The sequence below is a fragment of the Drosophila obscura genome, unplaced genomic scaffold (assembly GCF_018151105.1).
Source record: "Drosophila obscura isolate BZ-5 IFL unplaced genomic scaffold, ASM1815110v1 contig_4, whole genome shotgun sequence".
In the NCBI taxonomy this organism is placed as follows: Eukaryota; Metazoa; Arthropoda; class Insecta; order Diptera; family Drosophilidae; genus Drosophila; species Drosophila obscura.
In genome coordinates, this window is record NW_024542828.1 from 9,095,242 (window position 1) to 9,113,407 (window position 18,166).

An 18,166-nucleotide genomic window follows, 5' to 3' on the forward strand; every position below is an offset into this window, starting at 1 on the left:
GGATACTTTTTTTCCAACTATTTTGTCTATGGAATTTCACATCGGATTTGGCAAAGATACCTCAGATTCGTAGATATATATATATAATCTCTTGTAAATCTATACATTTGTCTCAGGCAAATGAATGATCTTTTTTGTTAAAGTTCCTAGCACATATTACCATAGATTTATAGATTTAATAGTCTAAGAAATTTACGGATTTTCTTGCACTACCAAAACACACATCAACATCTGTCGTAGCAGTACCAAAATATGTGCATCTGTATAGCCTTGAACTCCACAAGTACCACGCATTGAAATATAAAATCATAAATCATGAATAAATAATGCAATTTGTTGCATTTTCATTTCCATTATCACAAAATTTTTATTTATTGTAGCTCAAAATTCCACAGAGAATAATTAGTGTTGCCATAAATTATTTCATATAAATAATTGCATCGCTCATTAGCATAAAATAAATTTAAAATCTCTCATTAAAGCTCTTCTAATCGGGTTTAATGCACATGAAATATGAAATTTCCACAGATCCCCCCCTGTTTAGTATGTAATCCAACTTAATTCCAACATAATTCTGCTGCTGATGTGGATAAACTAGCTGACATTTCATTTCCATATGTTTTATACAACTTAACCATTTCTGTGACAAACTTTATCAAAGGATTAGCTGAGGGGTGTGAAGGCTTCTGTACAACTCTTGCCTCAAAACTTTCAGCAACCGCAAATGTTGACGACATTTGTCTAAGCAGATGCTGCCCTTCAATCAAGAGAGAATACCCGGGCCAATTTGATAATCCTCCATCCATTCAACCATCCGAACATCTGGCCCCTGTTAACACATTTGCTTGGCCCACAAAAGCCACACAGCAAAAGTCTGCTTGCCTGTCAAGCGAAAACTACGAAAACTAAGACATCGCATCAATAAGCCTTAAAAGACTTCATATTGCCGTTTGCTTCGTGACTCTGAACGGCAGCAGGCTAAGCTCCTCGTTCCAAACATTGGATACCCTGGCAGATAAATCCTTTTAAATGATGGATTATGATAATTGAAATTTATTTACATTGAAATCACATCTGAAAACGATGGAAAGTAAAATTCTGTTAAAAATTTAAATACGATTTTCTAGGGTATCCAAGGGGAGAAGGAAGAACAGAAAGAGAGACAGCGAGGTGTTTTAGACACGTGCAGCATTTTGGGAAAGCCAACGGTATCCGCATGCCAAGACACCGGAGTGCAGAGTGACTGACTGAATAAATGAGTGAATGACGAGTGAGTGAGTGAATGAACGCCATCGAGTGAGTGAGTTGGATAATTTGAAATCGTGACAGAGTGTGGTGTGGGCGGCCCTACACGTAGGCCAATGTTAGGGCATGGCCTGATGAATATGTTGAAATCAATCAGGTTAACCGAAAAAGCAACGACACGTTTCCTTCAGCCCCCCCGCCCAGCACAATCTCTTCCCTCAATTGGCTCATGATATGTGACTTGGGTACGTGAAAATTGCATTTCAATTTCTCTCTCTCTCTATGTCTCTTTGGCGCTGTGTCTCATATTGGAAGACGTCACGTCATGTCTTGTCATGTCAGGTGCGTGGGTGGGTGGGTGGTTGCTTTACGGTTATGTGTCGCATGTGCCCTGTCATCTTCAGTGTGCTCTGGGTCGCTGTTGCATTTGACATTTCACTGTTGTATTTATTAAAATTGAAAAAAAAATACGTTTTCCCCACAACAAGAGCAGTTTCCTCATTTTTTTTTACTTCCCTTTATTCACTGGATATTTTTCTTTCTCTCTCTCCCTCTTCCTCTCCTTTTCTATCTCTTTCTCCTTCCCTTTTCTTTCTGTAAACTTGTTAAAAACTCATTATTGTGTTTGAAACAGGTCAAATTCTGTGTTTTTTTTTCCGCATACACTGGCAGCGGGTATGATGTTGTTTTTAGTTCCATCTGGCCAGAAGCTTACACAGATTGTTGGCTCTTAAAATTTATCACATAATGTTAAGGGAAATTGAGGAGACTCATGACTAGCACTTTAGATTGGGAGTTCACCGCTTATATTGAATATTTTACATATATAATATATTAATAAAATAAATTAGCTAGACAGTTTTAGGAACATTGGCACTGGCTGTCAATATATTTTTCGTTATATTTGCATGAATTTGCCCCAATCACTCGTCTCTCTTCGTGGCCGAAGATGAGAAAATCGAGAAAGTTGCTAGTTTTCTGCTATTTTGGATTCGTTATTTCATAGCTTAAACTTTATTAACAAATTGAAGTTAATGTCTTACGAAAGTGTTGCAGAGCAACAGCAACAAAACAACAGCAGCAGCCTGTCCCCCGATAATCGAAGCAATAATTTGTGTATTTCTAGGTACTTTGTGTGTAATGTGTACAAGTCTTTTTCTGCTTCCCTTTGTACGAAATGGTTCCAGATCTGGCGATGCGGCGCTCGAGCATCGCCGTGGAGAAGCTGTCACAGTTGCCCCCCAGCTCCTGGAAGCCGACAATATAGTCAGTTGTCATTCGGTCCTTCACCAGCAGAATCTCGGGTGTATGATTGATGCGCAGGCGTTGCTGCAGGAATTTGGCATCCTCGATATTAATTTTGCAGAACTTGGCCTCCAGATGCTTGGCGGCCAGGAGCTTCAGGTGCGTGTCCATGATGCGGCACTGCTGGTCGCCAGTGCGATGGAACAGCAGAACGATATTGGCATATTGTTTTGACAATTCGAAAAACTCCTTCTCGCCGGCCAGCTGTGTGTAGGAGCCATTTTGGAGCCAGTCTGGCTTTTTTTTGTTGCCAGCAGTCATTTTTGTATAAGCTTTTGGTCGCTTTGGCTAAGAGATTTATAAGTTGTATTAATAATTCACGTAAATTTTAAATTTAAATAATTTACCCACACAAAAAATGTTTTCAGAATGTTTTCAGCTTTACAAGTTGTGAAAAAGTGAATTGGATCTGAGCCTAAAAACTCACAGATTGCTGAAACATTTATAAATTTGTTTGCTGTCAAAATACTGACAGTGTGGCAGCCTGAGATTAGAAATGAATTCCGTAAATGTATAGTAAAGTATTTTATATTATCCCCTGCTCATCCTCTCTCTTACAGTGCAGCTTAGCAGTAAGGGGTTTCAATTTGTTTGTCTCAGTTAGCTGTAGATCGTCATGTGTATATGCACAGCCATGGACAGCCCATGTATCGAAGGAAAGTGTATCCAAAGCTGTAACTTCCAAAGAGCTGTCCTTCCATTCTTATTTGTTGGCTGTTTCATGTGGTTCGTGTTGCTTATTTGGACACTCTCTGTTGGTGTCCGTGTGTCTGTGTGTGTGTGTGTGTGTGTGTGTGTGTGTATGTTGTGGCACTTGTATCGCATATCAATTAAAAGTTTCGCCCCAAGTTGTAATCAGTTTGAGTGGAGTCTGTGTCTGTGCCCTGTGCCCTGTGCCTGTCTGTGTGTTCTTTGTGTTGCCTGCTTTTGGGCGTGCCCAAGTGATTCGGCTAATGATTCCCGGTTACATGCCACGGCACAGCATTTGTTGTTGTTGTTGCTACATTGTATTCGCTTTGTTTTCCGTTTCACTGGATGCCATGGGCTCTGCTCTTGTTCGCAGTGTAAAAGGGGGGCGGCAGCCACTGCTAATGGCTGCTCTAATTTGCCAGATTAAAGGTGGCTTTAAGTGGCAATCGGATTGTTGGCTTCATAAGCGGATAAACGAGTAATTATTTTTAGATTTGAGTTGTGTTTGGCGTGTGTAAATATCAACAATGGGAAGCTAAATAGCAAACAATTTGGCAAGACCTGTGAAATTATCTAAAAGATTTAGCGATTTTTTTTTTTGTTGCACTTTATCTCCCTGAATGCTTTCCCCTTGCATATGTATTTTTGTTTCCAATAAATTGCATTCCACAGCCCAAAGAAAGTCGCACAGCCGACAAATCAATAAAATTAAAGCAAAACCTTGAGCAATAACGGCAAACCCCCCCAATGGCAAGGGAGGGAGCTGCAAGGGAGCTGCAGCCATGTGCCAGCCATTTAGTTAGATCGTTATAAAAACACTCTCTCGCATCTGCCTGTGTGTGTGTGTGTGTGTGTGTTGGTGTACAGCTATATCCATATCCATACAGACACGACGCCCATAACTACCCAAAACCATCGCATCGCATCGCTATATCGATATATCGGGGTACGCTGTGGCCTGGCCTGCGGTTGAACGTGATTTTTCAAATGTCACGCACACACGGAATGATATGCGGCGGAGGTGGTGGGTGGCTGGTGGGGTAACAGTAAATCTGTTTTGCGTGGGTGCGAAAAAAAAAAGAGAAGAGAATTCAATGAAACGCTTTCGCTTGAAAACTGCCAGCGATAACACAAAACTATTCATAAAACGCCGCTTGTAAACGTGTAACTGATAGAACTAATCGGATAATTGCAATGCAATGGATAGCTGCTGGCAGATGGCAGAGGGTGTTACGTGAGGGAGCCGTGGAATGCTAAAGCTCAGACAGGTAACAAGCCCAGTCAATCGGCTGGCAGATAACCAGGAGAAGTACACCGCAGAACCTTCCTAGAGGATGGTTCCAAATGGAACTGCTTGTATTTACTCGTAGGAGGGACTTGGCTACTGGTACCAGGTAGAGGAGCATACCTCTGCTTAGTAAAATATCTTTTTCTGAGAATTACTTTGTGGCCGGAAATTCGAACCATTTATTTCTTAGAACATCTAAAAAATACTGTAACCGTATGCTTCCGTCCATCAAAAACAGCGGCGGTGGATACCTGCCCAATTGCATTAATCGCCCTCACAAAGGGCGATTGATGCTGCACAAGTGAATGCTGCAAAAGAGAATGCCCGAGAATAGTGCAAAAAATAAAAATAAAAAAAAATTGCGTGTGCATGACGCTTCGCTGATAAGGGTTTTTTTTTTTTTCTCTGCTATTGTTGGACAGCTCAAAAAAAAAAAAAAAAATATCTCTTAGCCCTTAGCTTCCTGGGAGAAACCTTTGAATATAAAAAATGTATTGAAACCTTGGGTGTCTGCCACAGACATAGGGGGGAGAGAGAGAGAGAGAGCTTTCTCTGTGTGTGTTTTAATAAATATGCTGCGAGGCAACATTTATTTTACTTTTACTTTGTGTTTAACGTAATTGAAATGAGCGACGACAGCGACGACAACGACGACGCAACGTCAAGCAATTTTATTTCATTGTGACTCCTCCGCCTGTGCCACGTCCAGTGCCGTGCCACTGCCTGGCAGCGTAATTTCTTTTCAATTAACAATAACGAAACGAAGCGAAATTGGTAAAAGCAAGAGTACTAGTAGCTCCGCTCCGCAGAAAGTTGCTGCTGCTGTTTCTGCTGCTGTTGCTGGTTGGGGAGAATGCGGTGGCAGCTCTACAAAATGGCTCAAGTCTTTAATACAAATAATATTATAAAAAAAAATAATGCTCGCACAAACAAACACAAATTGTGTTTAATTTCTGCCACAAAAGAGAGGCTGCCTGCAAGAGTCAGAGCCCGGACCCCGGACCCCTTAGCTCTAGCCGAGCTGCCCCATTCATTGCATTGCCCACCTTTTCTTTCATTTAAGCCCTCGGAACTGGGACAGTTTGCAAAAAGCTTAACTTTATTTTCAGTATGTTTTTGTACAAGTTGGTCAACAGTTTTTCGTTCTGTTTCTGTTACGGTTCAAGGGGGCCTACAGCTCCACTCTGCTGTGTTGGGCTGGCTGCTCTTTCTGTGGCTGTTATCGCTCGTCATCAGACTTTTGCTGTCTTTTCATTTCATTTCATTTGATTTCTTTTCATTGCTCCGCACAATTTCCGCAGCGACATTTTACAATTGTCCATGACTGTCAGGCAGCAAAAAAAAAAACACTGAGCGAAAAACATATTCCAATAAAATAAAATTGCAAGACTTTTGATTTATTTCTGAGCTAGAATTTGTACCTTCTCTTTAATGTATCCAGCCAGTTTATAGTTTTTCAAGAATATATTCGATATTGGCATGACTATTTTTCTGCTCAGTGCACGAGTACTTGTGCGTGTGTGTGTGTGCTTTCCAGTTGCTGATCTCTGTCCATTGCCACACCAACCATACAGCACGGAAACATTTTTCAGCTGCCTTTTCTCTCTGTTGACACAAATCATTCGCTGGAAGTGTCGCTCCCGTTTCCACTTCTTCACCATTTCCCTCTCTCTCTCTCTCTATCCTGTATCCCTCTTTCTCCCTGTCGTTTTCCCCTGACGGCCTGCATTTCTTGTCTACTTTTGTGTTTGGATTTGGTGTCCAAATGTGTGGAGGCCCTGCTGTCCGTATCGGTTACACTCAAAATGGAATGGAAAAAATGCTCTAGACGATGGCAAAAATGTTTGTACAGCACAGTTAAGAGTGCTCCAAAAAAAAAGAAAGAGAACACTCTGCTCGATTCTTGCGGGGAATATGCAGGATAGGGAATGGATAGCACATGGGTAGTGGAGAGAGAAAAGTGTCTTTTGAGGGTCTTTTAAAATGTATTTCTGTTTGCCAAGCAGTTAAAGAATTTAATCTATGTACATTTTCAAGTAGAAACGGAAGCAGCTATGCTCCAAAAGCAAATAGAAGGAATATGGTAGGTAGGTGCAAGAAGCGAGAGCCTCGATCTATCTATGACTCAAGGGAAAGGATATTATTGGGATTCCCTTTTTGTGCAATCTTCTAGCCTGGCTCCCAATCAAAATCCCTTTCGTTTAAAGTCGCATATTTATCAAGTATCCTTTTTGGCACTCCATTCATCTGCATTGCTAGTTGCTGCCAACTGCGAAGCAACCACATTCTGTTTCCAAACATTCCTAACCCAGAAAAGCCAGAACCCAGAAGCAAGAAAGAAGCAAACGAACAACGAGCGAAACAACTTGATGAACATTTTTGCACATGTCTATTTGGACCGGACCACAACGCCACTCCAACCCATCCCATCCAATCCCATCCCGCTCCGCGCCGAACAAAGACAAATAATATGTAATCCAAAACATTGTTCAAGTGTTCCAGTTTTTCCAGAGAGTGTACGACCACGAGTATGTGTGTGCTTATAGAACATGAGAATGGAATGGACACACAGACAGGAAGGCTATCCATCTCTGTATGAGGTTCCTGGGTACCCGAAGCTTAAGATACCCTGGAAGATTTCACACTGTAATGGATTTTCCATACCCTATAAAAGGGCATCCAAACTGCAGTAGAAGAGCATCCCCATAGCTGATAGAACCTGACCAGTTGCCGTTGTTTGCCAAGCCGTTATTCGAGTCGATCTCCCCGCCTATTCATCAGCAACATCATGTGGCTCATGATGAGGAGCCCGAGCCGGCTCTTTGGCTGCTGCTGCTGCTGCTCCTCCTCCTTTTCCATTTCCATCTTGGGCCATCGACTCGACTCGCCTTGCCTCGCCTAATGGATGTCTCTTTGTTTGGGCTCTGCATCTCTGCCGTATCTCGCTTATTGATGCTGCATCTCTCGACGACTGCCACTCCACATCATGGCTCCACCTTCCGCTGTCCACTCCAGTGGACTCCCCTCTGCACTCCCCTCTGTACACCACTCTACCTAGCGGATGAAATTGCGCAAGCAAACAAACACATCCATTTTGCAGTGCTCTCGCCGCCTGGCCCCGTTGTTTGTTTGGATTTCAATCCAACTATCCCCACTATCGGCCATTGGCAGTCGCTGCTCTCTCCAATAGAACCCTCCCATCATACACCATACACCATACCTATGTACCATTCACATCCCATCTATCCTACTCCTGGTTTTCCGTTGTGGAATAAATTTACAAACAAACAAAAAATCGGTTTAGCCAGCCGTTTGCCGTTTGCCGTTTACTGGACCATGTCGAGCCAAAAGTCGAAATGCTGGCCTGTCAATGCTGGCCAAAATCGAAACATTATGCAAATGCTCTTTGATATTATTGAGGAGTTTAGACAGAGTAAACACTGATCCATTTTGTGGTACATGGATGAATGGATTTTGGGGTGTAGCATCAAGGGGGGAACATTTGTGAAATGTGTAATACTAAAATGGCTTTGGGTTTGGTTCAAGAAATTGTTTACCTCTCCTGTCGAATTTCGAGAGTTTTCTAATAAGAACAGCAAAAAAAAAAAAATACTCGAGTGGAGCATAAATAAGCCTCATCATGCACACGACATGTATTCTTAGAATTCTCTTTGGAAGCATTCGCTTGTGCATCAATGCCATGTGCCATGTGGAAGCGACGGGAGCTAGGACTTTCTCTCTAGATATATTTTGGGTTCTACATATACATAAATGAAAAAAAGTTTGAAGAAAAATAAAAAAAATTATTACCCTTTAGTCATGTAATTGTAGGGCCTAGATCAAGTAAAACCATTCGTATAATGTTCATGTATTAATTAAAAATTCTTAGTGCTGATCTTCTAACAGAATCGAGGCATTCGATTGCTGAACCGAAGACTCAACCGTATTAGATTGATCTTTTAGTTCCGATACCAGCTAAACTTGTTCTTTATATTCTTACCGATGTTCCTCGTAAGCTCCGCTGAACTCCAATAAACTGCACTAATTTACCAATAAACAAACAAAAAAGATTTGCATCTTTTGCTACATCTCTGAGCAATGCCAACAATTTCATCTAGTTTCTGGGAACCAGTTCCACATGCCATGACCATTCACGTGCCTACATCTCATCTCTCCCCGAAAAAGGGAAGAAAAATACATGCAAGAAACAACAAGAAGAAAAAAAAACAAGAAAAGCAAAACAAAGGAGCGAAAAAGAAAGAAATGAAAAAAAATCAAGCAGTAAAAGCCAATGGCAAAAATTGTGTCATAACATTAGCCGTAAAAACGAGTTGGTTGGCCTAAAACCTGAACCTATCCCAAAAACCAAACGAAATATATACCCAATGATAATCATAATGATGATGATGATAATCATAATGATGGTTGGGTCTTGGTGGTGTCTGCTCGGATTGGGGTTCGGGGACCTGTTTTCAAGACCAACCACTGCAGTGCAGCACAAAAGGCAATGGCTGGATCCGTCTGTCTCTCAATCCAGTGCTGTCCTGTCCTGTCCTGTACGAGTATGTTGACTTATGGGCCAGAGCCAGGCCAGAGTCAGGCCAGAGCCTGTTTGACAAAAGTGGGTCGACTTGGTCGTCTTGGTCGTTGGTCTTGCTTTTGGTCATGTGTGGAGTGTGGAGTGTGCAGTGTGCTTGTGGAATGTGATTTGTAGCCTGTACAATGTGTGAAAATGGCCTGACAACAACTTGACTTTATCCCCCCTCTCTCTCTCTCTCTCTCTCTCTGTGTGTATTGCAGCGAATGTGTTTCAATGATGTTACTGCCTTCGGGGCGTTCGAATAGTGATGTCTATCCGCTACAAAGTGCCAACAGCAGCACAACAGCAGCCTCAGCCTCAGCCGGAGCAAAGCCCTTGCTACTGACACGAACATCATCGCCACAATTGACAGCGTTGCCCACAACAAATGGCACCAACGCCCACACGACACTTACTCGCCCACTGAATGGTGTAGCAGGAGCAGGAGCAGGAGCCGTCGCCGGAAGTCCGTCACAGTCGCAGTCACAGTCCGGAATACAGCCGATAACAACAGGAGGAGGAGCGGTAGCAGCAACAGGAGCAGCAACAACGGCAGGAGCAACGGAGGCGACAACAACGGAGCCTGTCAGCTGTGGAATTGGGGTCGGCGCTGGCCCTGCCACTGCCACTGGCACTGGCACTGGCATCTATGGGCCACTTTTGGGTCAAAGCCATCTACATGGACATGGAAGTAACGCTGTTGGCGTTGCCGGAAATTGGTCCGAAATTGATGGACACTTGGAGACAATACAGGAGAAGCTAAAGCTTGGCTGGACCGTGCATTCGGGCAAGGAGGGAAGACTCTATTATTGCAAGTGAGTGAAATGACAAGTATAATTTATCATACGAATCCACTGCCAAAAATATATATAGGAAATCTGAATCGTTGTTGGTGGAGGGATTGTGGAAATCATAATTATTATTTAAAGTATATTTCGGGAATGAAAAGTGGGGGCTAAAATGGGGGGTTATAATGGAAATTGTTGTTTTATGTTCCTGGCCTTTGTTATTTATTGTACGAGTTTTGTACATTTTCCATGTCTCTGAACAAAAATCTTATAGGCAAAAATTTAAGCATAGACCAAGAATATTTTCCTAAAATTTAATTGAATATGATTTTCCATCTTTAAGACACTCAAAAAAATGTGAAATTTTCACATAAAATCCTAAAGTTAGGCGCAGAATTCTGTAAATTTAAATCACAAAATATATTCGAGATTTAAATAATTTAACTTAGTTAAATTTAGTTATCCCGCTTAAAAATATATTCAGGATTGCCTGTTGCCCTTTTAAACTGAATTAGTCATTTATTTAAAGTAATTTGCAAGTTGAAGAGACATAATAGGATTTTATTGGGAATCCTTGAAAGTTTTGTCGCTTTTAAGTTCTGAGCAGCCCATTAAATATTTAATTTTTCAACAAAAGTTTTCCTCCAAATCCCGTATTGAAATATTTAAAGAGTGCCCTGCCCTGCCCAGCCCCACTTGGGGAAAGTCACATAATTGTGTCGCCAATGCATTTGATATTTAAGGGAATATTTTGGGGCTGGTAATTAAGCCTACTTGGTATCTTTTTGGACTACTCTTTAAATATTGGAATTGTGTAAGCTTTAAGCTGTGTAAATTATGCCACAAAAGAATATTAAAAAGTGTGGAGGAAGCTTGACATTTATGGAACCATTGGCGTGGCCAAAGTTTCAACATTTCAATGGCTGTCCCACTGCCGGATTGACTGACGGAAATACTGTGTTGTGTCCTGGCCTGGCCTGGCCTGGTTAGATGAATGCGAGTGTGAATGTGCAAGTGAGTGCTGTGAATGAGGGAGGTGGGAGGTGCAGGAGGGTGACTGGAATGGCTGCTTCTCGGCTCGGCTCGGCTCCGGTGCTGCACATAAATTGATTATGCGCAAAATTCTATTAAATAATTTTACACTTTGTTGCACATCAAACTGAAAGCGCACAAAATGCCATAACCGAGGCGACTCGCCCACCCAACCCAACCCAACCCAACCCAACGCCGTGGAATGGCTGAGGATGGCAGCGATGGAAACTGAATGAGTGAACAGCTCTGGTTGGGTCCCCGGGTACGGACATGGACATGGACGCGATACCCCCCGCTCTCTTTCTCTATCTTTTTCTCTGTGTATCTCTCCGCCTGCAGGAAAGTGTGCAAAAGTGCAAAACTAATTATCACAATTGTGTGCAGCCAGGAAATGAAGAAAGACAGCAACGGAAGCCACCAAGGTGGCCTGATGTGGGCTGGAATTGGATTTGGTTCTGTCACTGGGTCTGGGTCTGGGTCTGGGCTTTGAGTTGATGTTGGGCTTGGCCTGTGGGTTTGGCTTTGCTTTGCTTTGCTGTTGGGGCTGCAACTGGGGCTGGAGCTGGGTCTGGTTCTGGGACTTGTGGCACGATTATGGGTTGCCTGTTTATTGCATAGTCAAGCAAATAACCCAATTAGCGTTGATTAATGTCAATTGAAATGCATTTTCAGGGCCCAGCCACAGCGAAAACACACACACAATCAAGGGTCTACTTTAGTCTAGGGGTAAGCTAAGCCACAAAACAAGTCTAGCCACAAGTTCAGGGTCATTTGTGGGTTTTGGTTTTCGTGGGATTTATTTATATGGAAATGAATGGAGGCAGAGACAGGAGGTCTTTGGTATCGTTTATTTATTGTTTTCCATCCCGTGAAATTGTCTGTCATCAAAGCGATAATATTTAAGCCATTCATGGCGTTGTTGTTGAGGAAAGCATTGAGAACGTTTGAGCTGTGGGGGAGAGAGAAATCCTTTGAGAGTAACTTTGCGTACTTCCGCATTTAAATGCTAAGTCTCACTGGGAGAGAGCAGGCCAGAGCGAGTGAGAGAGTAACGGACATTTATTTTCACATTCCGATCGTATGCACATGAAAATTCATTTGCTCTAGCTTGCAGAATGAAGAGGGACCTAAAGAAGAGGGACTAAATGATAAGGATGTCTTCTTTGTTCATGAATCTATACTATAATATTTTATGCCCCTGTACAAGTACGGGTTATAAATAAACCCCATATAAATATACCCCACAACTAACAATCAAATTATATAAAACTCTTCTCAGCCCGCTTTTTATTCCGTGAGTGAAATTAGTTGCTAAAAAATATTTTTTAATTTCATATATTTTACAAAAATTTATTGGCAATCAATTGCTGACATTTATTACCCGCAATTCGTTCGTTTTAATTGTTCTTAAATAAACTTTAAAATATAGTTTTAAACCAACCCACACACACGCAGAACCCTCCCGACACAGTTCCAAGCCCCAAATTTAAATTTTAATTAAATTTAAATTGAATTCCAATGACATGCTGTTCTATTTTGCAGTCACTTGGCACAAACATCGGGCTGGCTGCCCGCCTGCGAGGATTGGAGCAAGCATGAGGAGCTCTCCTATGGCTGGGAGCGTGCCATAGACTCCAAGGGTCGTTCCTACTACATCAAGTGAGTGTTTTAAATGCCAATTCTTTTGAGGCTTTCCCTACAGTATATGTATATTCTCCCTGTAGCCATTTAAACAAGACGACCACGTATGAGGCGCCCGAATGCATACGCTGGGACGAGCATCCGCCGGAGCCGCGACTCGTCCACCTGCAGCGGAATGCCAGCCTGGGCTTTGGCTTTGTGGCGGGCAGCGAGCGGCCCGTTATCGTGAGATTCGTGACAGAGGGCGGTCCCAGCATTGGCAAGCTGCAGCCTGGCGATCAGATACTCTCGGTGAACGGGGAGGATGTCAAGGACGCGCCACGGGATCATGTCATCCAGCTGGTGCGTGCCTGCGAGTCGCAGGTCAGTCTGCTGGTCTGCCAGCCCATGGCGCACTGCATCCTGCCGGGCCGCAAGTCCACGCTGCTGTCGGCGGGCAAGCGGGCCAAGCTGCGATCGCGTCCCAGTCGCGTCCGATTCGCCGAGAGTGTGTGCGTCAATGGGGCGCCACTGTTTCCGGTAAGCAGTGGAACATACATGCATGACTCGTGATGCATCGATCTATAATTTATTTTAAATTTACTTTCTCTTTAGCCGTCGGCTTTCTCGCTGGGCGATATATGCGTGCCGCCGATGGCCAATGTGCTGAAGGTGTTCCTCGAGAATGGACAGACCAAGTCCTTCAAATACGATGCCACCACCACGGTGCAGGATGTGGTTAGCTCGCTGCTGGACAAGCTCTGTCTGTGCTGCGGTGAGCTCTTCAGTCTGGTCCTGGAGCATGTGAAGAGCCTCAAGAGGAACAAGCTCACCCTCTTGGATCCCCAAGAGTCCTTGGCCAGGGTAGGTTTAAACTTTTCCTCTATGGGAAAGCTTTGATTAAAGCTCTGATTTTGTTTTCTGCCTTTTTAGATTGCTGCTCGCCCGGGTGCCCACAAGCTGCGCTGCCTGTTTCGCATCACCTTCGTGCCCATCTCGGCCGCCGAGCTGGCCCAGCGGGATCTCCAGGCCCTGGACTATCTGTATATGCAGTGCTGCAACGATGTCAACCAGGAGCGCTTCGCACCCGAGCTGCAGCCGGAGCTGGCACTCCGCTTGGCCGCCCTACACATGCACCAGCACGCCCTGGCCAATAATTTCTCACCCGCCAAGCTGACCGTCAAGCTGGTCGAGTGAGTGCAGCCATCAGCCCCCATCCAGCCCCTGGCATAACTAATAACTTTGACTTACCTTTCAGACGCGAGTTTGGACTGGAACGCTTTGTGCCAGTCAGCCTGTTCGAGGGCATGAAGCGGAAGGAGCTGCGACGCCTGATCTCCCACTTCTTGAAGCTCAATGCGGAGATGACGGGATCGTCCAGCAAGGTCCTAACACAGCTGCAGGTGGGTAACATTTGTGGCTGCTTTGTAGATGCAGGAAATTTGCAATAGCAATAGAGAATTTCCCTGTGAAATGGATCATAATATGAGATGTCCAAAGACAATGTCACACTGAAAGAATACTCTCAGTGTTTTGCCTTCGACTGGCTGCGTATTTTCTACTCCTATGTGCCTTTTCTTCTTCATTTGATTGTCCGTTATTCTTGTGCCTTGACTTGAACTCCATTCTACGAGGATCGTAGTACCAAGATGATGAGTGTAATAATAAATATATTAAATATACCCTAGAAGTCAGTGACTAAAAATCAATTGAGAGAACGCCACAGCACACCGAAAAATAATATCCAAGAATAATAATAAAAATCCCACCATTGATTACTTTAACCCCCTTCGCAGGCCAAACTCCATTATCTAGATATAATCGCTAGTTTACCAAGTTATGGAGCCAAATGCTTCAGCACAAACCAAAGAGAAGGCGTCGAGCGTGTCCTGTTGGTGAGTCCGCGCTTTGGCCTCAGTCAGATATCGAGTGCCCGCAATTCGGTGGTGAGTTACCCCCCAAAGCCAATGCCCACAGGGAACCATCCTTTAATCTGTTCTCTTTTTTTGTGTGCAAGCAGCCACAGCCGATTTCGGCCATCGAGGAATTTACCCACGTGGTGGTGAATCGCGAGGACGATGTGACCTGCAGTGTGTCCATCTTTATGCTGGGCGATCGAGCAGTGAAGTTCATCATGGAGGATCGGGATGCGTGCGAGTTTAGCCTGGTGCTGGGCGGCTACTATCGCCTGCTGACGGGTGAGTTTCCCGGCCATTCCCGCCAAGATTTCTGATGCATTTCAATCCGATTCTCTGCCAGGCAACATGCTGAATCTGCTGAAGGAACGAGACCCCTCGGACGAGGATAATGCACCTGGCTTCTTGTCCCAGCACACGGTGCTGCCCGCCGGTTGGAGCTACCTGCTGCCCTACCACACGCGAGCGCACAGCGTCAACTTCCTGATGACGCCGCCCTACCATCCCGTGACGCAGCTACACCCACAAGTGGGTGGTGCAGGCCCCCCGCAGGCTCCGTCGCTGCCCTATGTGATGGACCTGGATCTGCACAGTGTTATGGCCACGGAGCTGCTGGAGGAGGCGGCCAAGGACTCGGGGCTGAGCGACAGCAGCGGCAGCAACTACTGCGAGGGCCGCGTCCAGTCCTCCCATCAGATGGCCAGCGTGGAGGCCAAGAACGAGCAGGTGCTGCGCCGTGTCCAGGAGCTGCAGCATCTCGTCCAGACCTCCGAGCAGTATCTGAGCGAACAGGAGCAGGGACTCGGCGGCGTCGGCCAGACCATGGCCGTCCTGGAGTTCGATTCGGACTGCGACAGCCTCAACAGCAGCAAAGTCTCCTCCACGGAGGAAACTTCGAATGTCCTGAGTCTGGGCGTTTCTCTGGCCCAGCACATCTCGAATCCCCTCAAGCACAGCGACTCGCTGACGCTGCTGGCGGAGACCATCAGCCACGATCTGAGCGGCATCACGCAGGGCCTCAATGCCATACCGGAGACGGCGCCAGTGTCCTCCTCGGCACCGGCCACCCCGGCCACGCCCAAACGGAAGCCGAGCCTCTGCAGCACCTCCAGTCCGCGGCCACAGCGGAAGATGAACGGCTTCAGCCAGCTGCTGAGCGATCTGCAGGCCCTGGGCACGGACTTTTCGCAGAGCGAAAGCGACTCGGAGTCGGTGGCCTCGCCCGCCCAATCGCCCACGGCACGGAGGCCACAAATAATGCTGCTCCAGGCGGCAGGAGGCTCCGCTGTGCCGGCATTGGTGGCACCGCCCAAACAGCCGCTCTCGCAGCGCAGCAGCTTCGGGCTGCACAGCCCCGACGGCAGTCACTTCGGGGCCGAAACGAAGGACTACAATCTGCGGGAGTATCTGCAGCAGCTGAAGGAGATCAGCAATGCCTCGTCGGCGGACACCGATGTGGCGGCGCGCCAGCTGTCGGAGATCTACGGCTTCGAGGTGCGCGAGGACACCTTCATTGAGACGGACACGGATCTGATCGATTTGCGTGCCATACCGCCGCCCCAGACGCCCGACGAGCTGGATTCGCTGTCTCTGATGAATGCAGCGCCGCCCAAGGGCTTCGAGGGGCGCGCCGAGGAGTTGGACAGCTTCCTGCAGCAGATAATGGTGGCACCGCCCACACAGAAAGCAACGCCCGCCAAAGAACTCACCCCGGAGGAGATTATGTCCTTTATTATCCCACCGCCACCCAATCTGGAGCAGCATCAGCAGCCTCCACAGCAGGTGGCACCGGCACCCATGGAGACGGAATCCCTGTACAGCAATTCGGTGCAGGCCAAACGGGAGTTCTTCCAGTCCGTGGCCAATGGGAACAATAACATCAGCAGCATCAGCAGCAGCAGCAAGGAGCAGTCACCGCATGTCATCGAGTACGCCACCGTGGAGCGGAAGAGCAAATTTAGCTGCTGTCCCACCACCAAAAAGGAGGAGGCACCCACTCCGACAGCAGCAGCAGCAGCAGCTGCAGCACCGCCCGAGGTGCAGCCACCACCCAGGACACCCACCGCTGAGCAGCTGTCGCCGCCGCCCGCAAGACCACCCAAAAGCGCAGAGCTGCTGCAGCGCTACTCGCCCAAAAAGCAGGTGAGGATTATGGCCACACACCAGCAGCAGCAGCAACAGCAACAGCAACAGCAGCAGCAGCAGCAGAGGGACAACAGCAGGGGACCGCCACAACTGCCACCTAGAGGCAGTCCCACCTTCGATACGCAGCAGGCAACAGCCACAGCGGCTGCCATGATGTCGGTGAGTGGTCCGAAGAAACCCCCACTGCCGCCCATTGCCAGTCGCCCGCGTCCAACGAATGGCATGTCTCCAGCACCACCTAGTCCTGCACTACCACCCGCCCACTACTCACCGCCCATACCGGCCACGACACGCCTACCCAATGCTCATTCCAATGGCCATCAGCAACAGCAGCAGCAGCAACAGATGCAGCAGCAGCAGGTTCCTCTCGTACCAAAGAAGCCCCAGCAGCTGCACGGAGAGAAGCTCTTCCTGAAGAATGGCCACCTGATCGATGGCGAGGCGCTGCTGGGCAAAACGGATGTGGCCATGGCCGGACTGCTCATCCGACTCGATCAGGTGGCCGCCCAGTGTTCGGTCGCACAGTCGGCGGGCGGTGGCACCAGCATTGATGAGGAGAAGTTCCAGCGGGCACGCAACGAGCTGACGGAGCAGACACTGGCCCTGGTGACGGCCAGCAAATTCCTGGTGGCCTCCATGTCGGACATGACGCTGATTACGCTGCCCGAGCATTTGACCTCCTGCCTGACGGCCATACGACGGATCACGGAGCTGGCACAGGACATGACGCGGCACACATCGGCACCGCTGCAGACGCGAAATATCGTGCTGAAGGTGCACGATGTGGCGAGCAGTTTCCGGGAGCTGGTGGGTGTGCAGATGGGTGCGATTGGCGCCGGACAGTTGGCGCTGCAGGCCGAGTGCCTGGCCAATGTTCTGGCCACTCTGCTGCGATCGTTGCGGGTGTTCTCCCCATAGCCCAGCGGAAGTACAGGCGCCGGATCCAGTCCCAACCCTGACATATCGCACGCTCGTCTATCGACGCAACTCTCTCTATGTAAATCCCTAAACACAACCTACATCTAGGATGGCAGCTGCAGCCCCACAACTACTACTTTATATGTGTATCCCCCCAATATAATACGTACGATATATATCATCTCTCTCGAAACTATTTTACAGGTAAAGAGCAACGTCAGAGAGTCGGCGGTCTGATGGCTCTTTAGGCTTAATATCAGCACTGGAACATGGAAGCTCAAACGATGCGGATCGTCTGTCTGTGTGTGTGTGGTATGATGGAATATGGCTATAGAAGTGGCATGTGGCTTTGTTTTGTAATTTTAGCAATATATTATGACATCTGGGATTATGTGAAGGTATCTCGCTGCAGTTCAAAACTCTTCAATCATTCAAGCATCTTAGTGAAGTTTCCCCAAAGCATTTATTGTTTATTTAGTTATCTATTTTTGTGTGCAATCTGTGGAGCAATTTCTTTGTAATTCATTCAGTTTTTGTGTGTTTTTAGATGTTTTTAAATTCAAAGTTTTATATTTTTAGAATTCAAATAAATGGGAATATCTTTGAGGCATGGTTTTCTATTATATTTCCACTCACATTA

The 18,166-nt window shown here is 46.3% G+C and overlaps 2 protein-coding genes across 2 annotated transcripts in view; one reads left to right on the top strand and one right to left on the bottom strand.

Moving 5' to 3' along the window:
* LOC111065071 overlaps positions 1–18,132 on the top strand; it is a 32,675-nt gene extending 14,543 nt beyond the window's left edge. The window contains exons 2-10 of the mRNA XM_041594920.1: positions 9,329–9,922; positions 12,470–12,586; positions 12,652–13,087; positions 13,163–13,411; positions 13,481–13,740; positions 13,806–13,950; positions 14,344–14,493; positions 14,565–14,745; positions 14,807–18,132. Coding sequence (XP_041450854.1) covers positions 9,342–9,922; positions 12,470–12,586; positions 12,652–13,087; positions 13,163–13,411; positions 13,481–13,740; positions 13,806–13,950; positions 14,344–14,493; positions 14,565–14,745; positions 14,807–17,526 — 4,839 coding nt within the window. The 5' untranslated portion in view covers positions 9,329–9,341 and the 3' untranslated portion in view covers positions 17,527–18,132. The remainder of the gene's footprint in view (positions 1–9,328; positions 9,923–12,469; positions 12,587–12,651; positions 13,088–13,162; positions 13,412–13,480; positions 13,741–13,805; positions 13,951–14,343; positions 14,494–14,564; positions 14,746–14,806) is intronic.
* On the bottom strand, positions 2,235–2,997 carry LOC111065079 (thioredoxin domain-containing protein 9-like). The gene is made up of 2 exons (XM_041594918.1): positions 2,902–2,997; positions 2,235–2,838 (listed from the first exon to the last, which is right to left on the bottom strand). Exon 2 carries the CDS (start codon positions 2,809–2,811, stop codon positions 2,368–2,370), a length of 444 nt encoding a protein of 147 aa, XP_041450852.1. The 5' UTR covers positions 2,812–2,838; positions 2,902–2,997; the 3' UTR covers positions 2,235–2,367.
* Positions 18,133–18,166: the final 34 nt, after the last annotated feature.